Source organism: Ambystoma mexicanum, chromosome 1p, assembly GCF_040938575.1.
Source record: "Ambystoma mexicanum isolate Mex_15411 chromosome 1p, UKY_AmexF1_1, whole genome shotgun sequence".
NCBI classification, from domain to species: Eukaryota; Metazoa; Chordata; class Amphibia; order Caudata; family Ambystomatidae; genus Ambystoma; species Ambystoma mexicanum.
Genome location: NC_090921.1, coordinates 711,853,483 through 711,865,500, shown reverse-complemented (window position 1 = coordinate 711,865,500; position 12,018 = coordinate 711,853,483). Strand labels below are relative to the sequence as shown.

General features: G+C 47.1%; 1 protein-coding gene across 1 annotated transcript in view; it reads right to left on the bottom strand.

The window, feature by feature from the left end:
* MUC1 (mucin 1, cell surface associated) overlaps window positions 1-11,286 on the bottom strand; it is a 221,826-nt gene extending 210,540 nt beyond the window's left edge. Inside the window, exon 1 of the mRNA XM_069650134.1 lies at window positions 10,939-11,286. Coding sequence (XP_069506235.1) covers window positions 10,939-10,996 — 58 coding nt within the window. The 5' untranslated portion in view covers window positions 10,997-11,286. The remainder of the gene's footprint in view (window positions 1-10,938) is intronic.
* Between the last annotated feature and the right edge of the window lie 732 nt (window positions 11,287-12,018).

Genomic DNA, 12,018 nt, shown 5'->3' with positions numbered 1-12,018 from the left:
GACAAACTCCTGAACATCAACAGAACACACACCGACGACCATCACAGGGATAAAAGCAACCCCTAAAACAAGATCAAAATCACTCTACCGTACAGCATACCTCGCAACAAGTGAATCACCAGAACAGATGCCCACACACGCCAACAGGATATCAGGACCCCAAAGGAAAAAAGCAGAAACAACTAGAAGATTGAGAAGGTACACCCTCACTCACAAAATAAAAGGGTACATGGGATACTGTACGGTCCTCCAGGTAAGATAAAGTCATAAACAGAAAATGGACCATTACATTGAGAATGGCAAGAGAGTGGTGAACATTTTCACAAAGCAATTTAAATGTATTCCAAATACAAAACAATTATTTTGTGGTGCTAGATCAGCGATGGTTTCCAATAAACATGCATCAATCACATAATAAATTACAACTCCTATTCAATTCACTGCACCACACAGACGCACTCAATCATTCATACTCAACTCATATTTCTCCATATTAACAATAGTTTTCATATTGTGTATAACCTGGTAACAAATATTATTTACAAAGTATTTGTAAACCCCTTTCTTGAATAGGTGTGTCTATCTGTTCAACAACAGATGGTATTTAGTCGACACATGTTTCAGTTGATTATTATGCGCTGCGAAATATAGCCCTTTATTATACCAATCTTCTTCAGGACAGAAGCTGAGTACACTTTATGTCTCACTTCGGGGTACATGAGTAGGAGACATCATCTCCAACTTGTATCTTGGAGGTAGTCCAAAGATGTGGACCAAATCCTAAATGTTCAGGCAATTGGAAAACATCTCGGCCGAGCTGCTGTGCAGGTGATTAACAGTCTTTATCACTTTCTATTTGCAGCTTTGTCACTCTGCAGTAGGTTCTCGTACACACGAGACGCCCAGTATGAGAAACAACTGCAAAGTGACAAGATGCATAATGGACCACGGACGTGAGGAAATGTGATGCAGAGCGATACCGTTTTTGTGGTATGGACCAGAGGCTTGACCTGGTGATCTGTTCTGTGGCCCCTCTAAAAATTACAACTCCAAATAGAAAGTGTAGAAATATTTAACAGTCTCTTGCCATTCTCGATCTAACGGTCCATTTTCTGTTTAAACCCTCACTCCATGCATCACCAAACCACAAACAAACCCCTGCCAACTCCATCCAGAATCGGAAGAGGAGCCTAAAGAGGCCATGAACCCAATTGGAAATGTAACCGACCTATTCAACCACAACACGAGAAAAACAGAACACTCTGAACAACCCAAAGACGACAAGGAGAACCACCAACAAGACCACTCAAAGATGCAGAACATATCGAGCGACTTTGAAAAGAAAACTACACTGGAATCTGATCAACACCAGATCTATGTCCAAACACGCAACTGAGATCTATGACCTACTCTGCAACAGGAGAATTGACATCCTATTCATCACAGAAACTTAGTTACCTGAAAAGTACAAAGTCATACTAGACAGCTGCCAACCTGACAACTTCAAATGCAAACAGGTGAGCAGAAAAGGAAAAAGAGGAGGAGGACTCGTAGCAGCCAACAAAGAACCCCTGAAAATTAAAACAGTGGAGCCAATAAACGTCCCGAATTGCGAATCCCTCATCCTCCACCTTACCATAGACCCACAATCAAGCCGTACATTCATACTCATCTACAGGCCTCCTTCCTACGATGCTGTCTTCACAGCCACTTTCATAGAAGAAGTCACAAATCTAGCCATCAAATATGACCATCTAGTCATCCTAGGGAACTTCAACATATGGTTTGTTGACGAGAACCCCAACTTGCAGAAAACCCTAATCAAGCAACAATTAACCTCTGACAGATGGTGAAAAGAGCGACACACACAGCAGGACACACCCTGGACCCAATCTTTGCCAAAAAAACTGATCACAACAGCACTGCCCATCCAAATATTATGGAGTAACCACCTCATCTTCCCGCTTGTGAACCAAATACCATCAGACCCATCTACAAATCGACAAAAACACTCACCAATTTGGAAAAGAAATGGGAATACCATCAAGAACAGTAACCTAGAAGAATTATTCGAAATCTCAGAACCAACTGCCACATCATTGGATGCAACAGACTGAGACGGAAAAGCAAACCTGATCCAGAAACGGATATCAGAAACAATAGATGCCCTCTGCCCAGAAAAAATACTCAACCCATCAAGAAAGAAAGCAATGGTTAGGTGGTTCACACAAAAACTAAAAGCAATGAAAAGAACTAAACATTAACTAGAACAAGACTGGAGGAGAAATTACGACCAGAACCTAAGGTAGGTAAAATACCTACTGCACATCCAATCATACAAATCCGAAATTTCCAAAGCAGAAAAGAAACACTACGACGACCGCATCACAAAATCCACCAACACTCAAAGAGAGTTATTCAACATCGTAAATGGGATAAGAAACCCACCCGGATAAAACAACTCCCCAGAGCCCTCCCAAAAACTATGCAATGATCTCACGGATCACTTCAAGAACAAAATCGCCAGCATACACCAAGCCATACAAAGCAGACCAACCGACCCGACAATGCGCCATCTACCAACAATTCCTGAACCACCAAACAAAATGCGCTGCTTCCAACAGTTGTCAAGAGAAAAACGACTAAGCTTGGTCAAAAAGAGTAACGAGGCAGGTTCCCCAATGGCGCCTGTCCCCCAGACATCTACAAATCCATCTTCACTCAAGACACACCATCGGAATACTTACTAAACCTCTTCAATCGGTCACTCACAACAGGGAAAGTACCAAGAGCTTTCAAACCGGCCTACACCAAACCTCGACTCAAGGACACAATGGGCGATGTGGAAGACCTCTGAAACTATATACCAATCTCAAACACCTCTCAGCCACCTTTGACGCAGTCAACTACAATATCCTTATAAGAAGACTGGAAGAAATAGGACTCTGTGACACAGCACTGCTATGGATCAAATGTTTCCTCTTGGAAAGAACAGAAACAGTCTGGATAAAACCTTTCAAATCCACACCGCGGGACACCACCTGCGGAGTACCCCAAGGCCCATCGCTATCACCACTACTCTTCAACATCTACATGACACTGCTAATCAACCTCATAAAAAAACACAGACTAACGTGCTATAACTACGTAGATGACACACAAATCATCTTCAAATTCAGTGGCATACAAGAAGAGAACACACCGCTAATAGACTGTGTCAACGAGCTGTACCAATGGATGAACATCAACGAACTCAAAATCAACCCAGACCAAACAGAAATCATGATTACACCCGAAGTCAAAGGAAACGACCAGTGGATCCCATGGCCCATAGAACTTTGAAACCCAATCAACACCATCTGCAGCCATAAAAAAACATTGGAATCATCATGCAAAATTAGTTAACAGTAGAGCCACAAGCTAATGCATTAATCGAGAAGTGCTTCTTCCACCTACAAATGATTTAAAAAATCCTACCATTCCTCTCCTTCATGCACAAAACACTGGCCATCATATCTCTCATCATGTCCAGGGTAGACTAGGCTAACAGCATATACCTTGGAATGCCAGACTACCTACTAAGGAAACTGCAATGAATACAAAACGCAGCAATCAGACTTCTCCTTAAACTCAACAGAAGAGATCACATCTCACCAGCTCTTATGATGCTGCATTGGCTCCTGGGCAAAAAAAAAGATTCACTTTCAAAACAATGTGTATAACGCACAGAGCAATACACGGCCAGGGAGCAGAATTTATCCAAAAGAAACTCTCCATCTACAAACCAACTAAGACCCTCAGATCCTGCAACTACATCCATCTAGAACCCAAACCTTATACAAAGTAAAAACTGGGTGGATCAGCATTTTCCTGCATAGCAGTGCAACTATGGAACTCCCTTCTCAGGGAAATACAAACTATGGTGGACCATACCAAGTTCAGGAAACTTCTTAAAACCTGGCTCTTCAGCTCTGAACACGCTGGAAGCTAATGAACAGGGCCCACACACCTCGTAACCAGCCAAAACAACAAAAGTAACCCAAAAACATTGTAGGGATAAGGGATAGGACTGGAAAGAGAGTCCCCCGGCATACACTAAACAGGGACTACCGCAAAAAGGATAAGGTGGTAGACCTGATACGATTGGACCAGGGAAGGAGGCTTAAGGTATAACTGGGAGTGAAAATCAGAGTAGGGAAACTCTCAGCATAGGCAGTGAGAGGCAACAATTATACAAGAGTGATGCACCAGACAATGCCCAAAGGGTAGCAAGGAAGAGAACTATTCATCCCCTTCGCATCCCCCTTAGGGCAGGGAACATGTCACCGTGCCAGAATTAGGAACTGCCCAAAAGAAATCAGAAAGCATACAGCATGCCAGAGAAGCATAGGAACCTTGATGGCGGAGGCAACACTTATCATTAAATCCAGAAGGGCAATGGGGGGAGGGGGGGGTTAGGCACAACTAATCAACAAAATCAATGATTACGACTGCCACTTAAAAACCGCACTAAACCCAACTTTCTGGCAAACACCTCTGACATTCTGTAAGAAATACAACCAGAGTTCTACAGCACAACAAACCGCACGGACTTCACAACACACAACCACAAAACAAACACAATCCTACACAACACCACACGGTGACTTCCTTCCGAATATCGTAGCCAAGCTCAACTAGCAGTACTTCTGAACTGAAGCTGCCAACAGCACCTCACAGCTCGCTGGCTCTTTTCCATCTCCTCTCACTAACCTTCCCACCACCCACTTCTTATTTTACAGAACCGCCCGAGCACCTACAGACCACGCAGGTGGCAGCAGTACGTGATAAACAACCTTTAACATTGGACTGACGCTATCCTGGCTACACCATCCTTTCAGAGATGAGCGTACCTGAAAAGGAACTGACCCTTGCCAGCCCTATCTCCTATCAGAGGTAGGCGAACCTAAGATGGGAGGGGGCTTGATTGCGTCTCAGGCATGCCATCCTTTCAGGGAGGTTTCTAAGCCTGAGATGGGACGGACTCCACTACAGCCCTACCATCCTTTCCGAGACGATTGTGCTTGAGATGGAATTGACTCTGCCCCGGCCCTAGCGCCCTATTAGAGCTGCACCTGCGATGGGACGGACTCACGGGCCTTTCAGAGGCTGGGGACCCTGAGGCTGTTCCGGCCCCTGAGCTACCAGCCTTTCCACCGTGGGTGACCCTGCGATTGGATTGTCCCTTCCCAGCTCTTCAAATCCTCTCGGAGCCCCGGGGGCCAGTCCACCTTTACCCTAACCCATCTGTCAACACTCGAAAGTCCCCAAAACAGAAGATGACAGGCCTCCATCTCCCCCAATGAAATGTGACATGCACAAAATAGTGTTGTAAAAGTGTAAAGTCTGAAAAACAAAAACAAAAAAATTTATGAAATAAAGAAAAAAATTGGTGAGGAAGCAAGACAACGTAGCGCAAAACAGGATCGCATCCCGATCCCGTGCTTAGAAACCACTCGCTGGAATTAAGCGTGTGATAAAATAACAATTATAATTATAAATATACATTCCTGCTATTTTGCACAGGGGTGCAGGCGGCTGGGGCTGGTACAGTTACGTCTCTATAAAGGGGTTTAATATCGTTTCACGGAAACGTATTTCTTTTCATAAATAGCTGAACATCAATTTAAAATCAAATGAACTACTTCCGTATGAGCCAGGTTGCAAGTCCAATATGTGTTTTAAAAAGAATGCAAATTGAATAAGCACTTTGACATTACTTGGATGAAATCTCAGGCTAAGTTAAGTAATCCATTTTTTTTTTTGCTCTCTCAGAGTCCATTAAAACTACTTGTTATCGTGAGGATGCAGACACCAGAACACCGACAGGATCCATGCTGCTCTGGGCCTGCCTGTGCTGGCTCGCTTTGGACAACTGTCCCCTGGAATGTCAGGCTGAGGTTACCTGGTGGAATTGTAGGAAATACCCGCTGATGGAATTCGCATGGCAGAATGGTATTCAATCCTTAGACACAAGCTGTTATCCTTGAAAAAGACCCACGCAGGGTCGAAACTCGTGTTGGCTGTCCTAGCAACTAGTATAAAGCATTGAACGAGGCTCAAATATTTGTTCTTTTCTGATCCGTTGCCGCAAGCAATTGCGCGTCTTTTATTTTGACGCCATGTGCGTCGGGTCAAGGGTGCATTGCACTATCATCACGAGGGCCCGACTGTCTGAAATTGGGCATTTTCCTCCTACACATGTCATGAATGTGGCAACATTGGCTGATAACACGTATCAAGAGATTTGAGAGGGGAAATAGGGATTTTGTTTTATTTTGGTTGGTCATTTCTCACAAAAAGATTTTTTTAAAATCTTATCTTGAGTTTTTAGCGTGTTTTGCTTGCAAAAAAACAGTAAATAATGTTTTATTTTTTTTAAAAAAAATGTCGCTTTGTTTGTGCTTTTGACTTATTTTGTGGAGGGAAACCTGAAATGTAACGCGTTGCATGTTTCCCCCAGAAATGTAACGCGTTGCATGTTTCCCCCAGAAATGTAGCTAGAGGCATAATTGACAGAAATGTTTTGGATTCGAATGAATTCCACCTGTGGAATTTAGATTCCCCACATCCCTAGCGATGTTCCCTACCCCTCCAGCATTCCTCAAGCCGGCTCCCCATGCATCCCCGGCTTCAAGCCTTATTACAAGTCGAATCCCTCTTAAAAAAAAGAAAAAAGGACCTTGTTCATTTGCCTGACTAACTTGAGGTTGCAGGACCTGCCACCCACTGGCGCCTTAAGGGCCTGGATGGGAGCTTCATTGGTCCACCAGCCTTCAAAGAAGCCAAGGAGGAATTTGGCAAAGAATTAATGATGGCATTTCCGCCATCCAATCCAGCTCATTCATTCTTTGCCAAATTCCACCTTGGCTTCTTTGAAGGCCTCCCTTTATACTGCTGCCTGCGTGGCCCCAGAGGAGCGGACAACAACAATCAGAGACCACTTCACCTGCGCCTCTGCATTGAACTCCTCAGTTTGTCAGGCAATAACTGATCTGACTGCCAGGTGCCATGTAGCGCCTATATTATAGCTGTGGTTCTATCGGTATTATTAGTATTATCTGATTCATTTCATCTGTAAATATTGGAATATTGATTTTGTTTTTCTATTCGACATTTACACAGCACACCATTAGCGCTCAACTTAATGTTCCCTTTATTATCATATCATATGAAATATATACTCTATTTATAGGTAAGTGCGAATCTGTAAGTCAAAGTTTTACAAAGTAGGCAAGTGTCCAGATTTTGGTATAATTCATCCATTTTGGATTGTAGCTTCCCAGAGGGGAACAGCAACTCGGCGTGACCTTTGGCAGAAACAAGGCAGCTGCTCCCTCAATGCGATCCCCGACCGCCGTAATTATAGTGCTTTCAATCCATATCATTGGATTGAAAGCACTATTATTTCGGCTGTGCTGCCGCCTTCATTTTGCTTACTATAGAATTGAATGATTTTCAATGCTATAGTAAGCAAACTGAAGACTACAACAACAGAGTTTACCTTTTTGACAGGGGGGGTGGGGCGTATGGGCGGAGCTGGTTGCAAATGGGCGGAGTCTTGTGTGGCTGTGGGCAGGGCATAAATCTCGGGAATTTTGATTTTCAAATGTAGGCAGGTATGCCTATGACCCCCACCCCCGCAGAAAAATACAGACTACATGACCTCCCAACACCCAACCAACGACCCTATGAAAAACTACAGAGCCCCTGATGCCCTAACACCCAACCCACAACACTTCAGAAAACAACTGCAGACCACATGATCCACCAAACACCGAACCTACGACCTCCTGAAAATCACACACTGCATGATCTCCCAACACCAACATACGGCCCCCCCAGAAAACTACAGACTACATGATCTGCCAACACCCAATGTACGACCGTTTGGAAAACTACTGAGCCCCTGATGCCCTAACACCCAACATACCACGATTTGAAGCCAATTGCAGAACTGCCCCATCCCCAAATTCAAATCTACCGGCCTTGATAAAGCAACCATAGACCACATGATCCCCCAAACACCCAACCATAGACCCTTCAGAAAACTACAGACCTGCATGATCACCCAACACACTGCCCTTCAAAAATCAGCTACCGCCGACATCAGACATCATGTCATGTTATAGACATGCTATATATGCATATATATGTATGTATGTATATGCTTGTATAGCGCACGTTCACCAAAGGCATCCTGCCGCAGAAGATACAGCAGGGATAGCTAGAAGCAGAAGCCTGAAAGAGATGACTCTTCAAAAAGCATCTCAACTGGGGATGATTTTCAGGGGCTCGGGGAACGAGCGGTAAAGAATTCCTGAGTTTGACCGCTGTGATGGAAAAAGACTGACCGCCTGTCCTGGATAACCGAAACTGAGGAACAGGAAGCCGCGGGCATCCTGAGAGCATAATGAGCGCCCCGGGAGGTAAGATAAAAAAAAACGCACCTTACAAGTATTCTGCACCCTGACCATAAAATGCACGGTGGACGATGCATCTGGGAAAAGCCAGTCAGTGCAAGGAACGAAGTATGGGGGAACTATGGAAACCATAAGTGGTACCAGTAGCAACCTGTGCTGCAGGACGACGGGAGGTTGGGCAAGAAACGTAGAATTGCAATCGTCACTGCGACCCGAGATAAGAGAAGCAAACACCCCCCACGACCCTTCAGAAAACAGCCATAGAATCGCTTGACCCCCAACAGCAAACCTACCAGCGTTCAGAAAACCACCACAGACCACCATCATCCCCAGTGGTAGAAGTGGACCGAAAGCAGGGGAGAGGGTAGGCGGAAGCCTAGTGCAACATGTAACCAGGTGCTGCAGCAGCGGCTTTGCAATAGTTTAAGTGACAAGTCACTAACACTTTACACCTGCACGGGGACATGCATGGGCACATCCTCTATACAGAATGGTGAATATGGTCGTAAAAGGTAGAGGAATGGTAAACAGATCAAAATAAAAGTACTGGAACGCCGCTTGCGACTGTTCCCGCTCACTTCGACCACTGATCATACCGAGAACTGCAGACCCACCGGTTTCTCTAATATAACACCAAACCCACCTGCCTTAAGAAACATACAGACCCCTTAATCCCCAACATCCAAACTCACTGCATTCGAAAGCCAACCCAAGAGTCTCCTGTTCCCCAACACCTCAACCTACACCAAACAATTCCGGCCTGGCCGGGGGTCTGCTACTCCCTGGCTCGGATCAGCAGTCTCCGAAACTGATCTGGGTGCGTGTAGTGCCGACTGGTTATCATGCACCACCCAGCGGATAACATAGGTTAGTGGGTGTTTATCTGGGGAAGACGTGTGTCCAACTTTCAGTACACGTCACGTGACCTTTTATTGCCTCCGTTATGTGTTGGAGAGGGGGCTTCTGGAAGGGTCAGTGATGGGGGGGGCATCTGGACGGGCACTTTTCCTAAAGGGATTTCGATAAAGCCGTGCTACTGCCTCCGGGTGGCCTGTCCATGCATCACGTGGCCCGGCAGGGAGCCCCGCCAGGCGCCCATCCCCAGCCGCCGCCCTGATCCTCTGGGAACCGCCATTTAAGATAAACAAAGCCCACCTTGGTAACCAAACCCCCCGCTTTCGCTTCGCAGAAGCCCGAGCCTCCCGAGAGGTGCAGAGGGGGGAGGGGAGATAACATCATAGCGCCGGCCCCGTAGACCACACAGGGCCCTGGACAGCAAGATGGGGGCTGCGGCTCCTCAGCGACCCAGGCTGTTCTGCCCCAGGTCCCTCCCCTTAATATCTACCACGGTCCAATGGCCATAGCGCCAACATGCCCATGGCGCTAATAAGGTCACTTGGGGAGACTGCGCTTGTTTCAAACTGAAAAAGCGGGATCGCACGGGGCGAGTGAAGTTGGCATCGCCAGGGAAGAAACTCCCCCTCTCCACCACCACGTCCTAGGGAAAGGTGGGGCAGAGAGGTGCACGGAGGACATTTGGGGGAACGCCTGGGCATCCCTTAGGGACTGCCAAGGGAGCAGGTGGACATTGGCGTAAAATGCGACTAGAACGAGAAAAGGCGTAGAGAGAAGAGGAAGAGGAGAGACAGAAGGGACACGCAAGAGCAAAACAGCAACGAAAATGAAAAGTGAGAGAAGTATCAGAGCGCAAAGAATAATACTAAAGCGAAATGGGACAACCACATGCGAAATGAAAGAGAAAGGTAGAGAAGAAAGGGAAAAGGACAAAAGAGGGCGGGAATAAGGAGGAGGAAATACGAGAAAGGAGGAAGAGAGAGACAGAAGGGACACAGAGGAAGAGAAGGGAGAAGGGAACAGAGAAAGACATTGAGACTGGAGAGAGGGTAAAAGAAGAGAAGAACGGAAACGGAACGAAAGGAAAGAAGGAGAAAGAGACTTGAAGGAAGACAAAGGCGAGAGAGCAAAACCAGACACACAAGAGACATGCAGAGAGGAGAAGTGAGAAAGACGGATGGACCGCGTGAGAATGGAGGAAGACGGAGAAGGCACAGGCGGAGACCGGCTGGGAGCGAAGAGAAAGGAGCCGAGCGAGGAACAGCCTAGCGAATACACCATCAAGCAAGAGTGGAGACCAACAGGGCGCAGGGAGGCGCGTGCGAGGGCGCGAGACAGGACGCGAACGAAACGGGAGGGGACAGGTGCGCAGAAGAGAGAAGCAACGCGTCTAGGGGACAGCGTGGGGGGTAAACGTGGAAAACGGGGACGGTCTATTTCATGCATGTGACCATATGTCTATACACCCCAGATACTTCCCCTCTCCCAGGTCCGAACAGATGTTTCTTTTGCTCGCAGTCGCCCCCCAAGAGGCGCAGACTGCAGTGGGGGGTGGGGCCGGGGGCGAGAGGGCTGGAATTCACTTCAAATCAGAACAGGACGAAAAGGAGTCGCCACTCACCCAAACTGAGCAGGGCCACTAGCACCCAGATGCCGGCGGACGGGCTTTGAGGCGCCATCCTCGCGAGTCTCTGCGCCCGGTGTCACTTGTTGTGTCCGGTGCCCGCTCCTTGAGTTGCCAAGTAATTCCCTGTCCTTGGAATGCAGTCACTGCCCGCTCCCCGGGGTGCAAAGCAAAACCTCTCCTTGGGGTCCGCGTTCCAGCCAAATGCCTCCTTGGGTTAGAATCGGCGCACTCCTCCGGGGGGCAAACCGCAATGCCCACTCCCTGGGATGCAAGCACACCCCCTGTTCTGACTGTATAGGTGACCGTTACTCCCGTCCAACCTGCGCCTTTGGATCGGGACTTGGAATGAGCCCCTCCCTGCCCGGACCTGTTTTATACCGCCCATAGGCAGTGCACCACACCTGCAGGGAAGGTGTGGAGACGCCCTGCCCTGGCACACCCCCGGGCATGCCATTGGGCGCCCTGGAAGCTGGGTGTGGGAAGTGTGACACCTGCAATCGCCTTCATGTGCGCGTATTCAGCAGTGAGTGTGAAAACGGCGCTCCCGCGCCCTATTGTGCCATAAATACCCAGTGCCTTATTTATAGACACTAGTCGCTCAGTGGCCTGAACCAGCCTCCTACCCACAGGATGCCACACTCAGTGCCTGCCACCATGAGCATGTCACTGTCCCATCGGCAGTAGTGCTGCTGCTCCGCTGAGGAGTGTTGGCACACTCTTTCGAGTGCCCTCCTCAGCGCACGCTAGCCAGGGTGGCCAGAACAAAAAAATAAAAAACCGGGACAAGGCAACTGACATAAAAGTAGGACTAACTTTCGACAGTGGCTGTCCAGGAACTACGTTTTAGTAGGAGTTGGAGAACGGGGTTTAAGTGTTACTGTTCATTACAATTGATTGTTCACAAGCTATCACTATCTTAAGTTGTAAAATGCAGCAATTCTCCTGAGATTGTGCATTCCTGGCCGCCAGCTATGAAGACCTACTACCAAAACCGGGACCACTGAGTTTTCCATTGTTAAATGTTAAATGTTAAATGTTAAAGGTATTTGTACCGCGCAACGTCACCAACGGAAT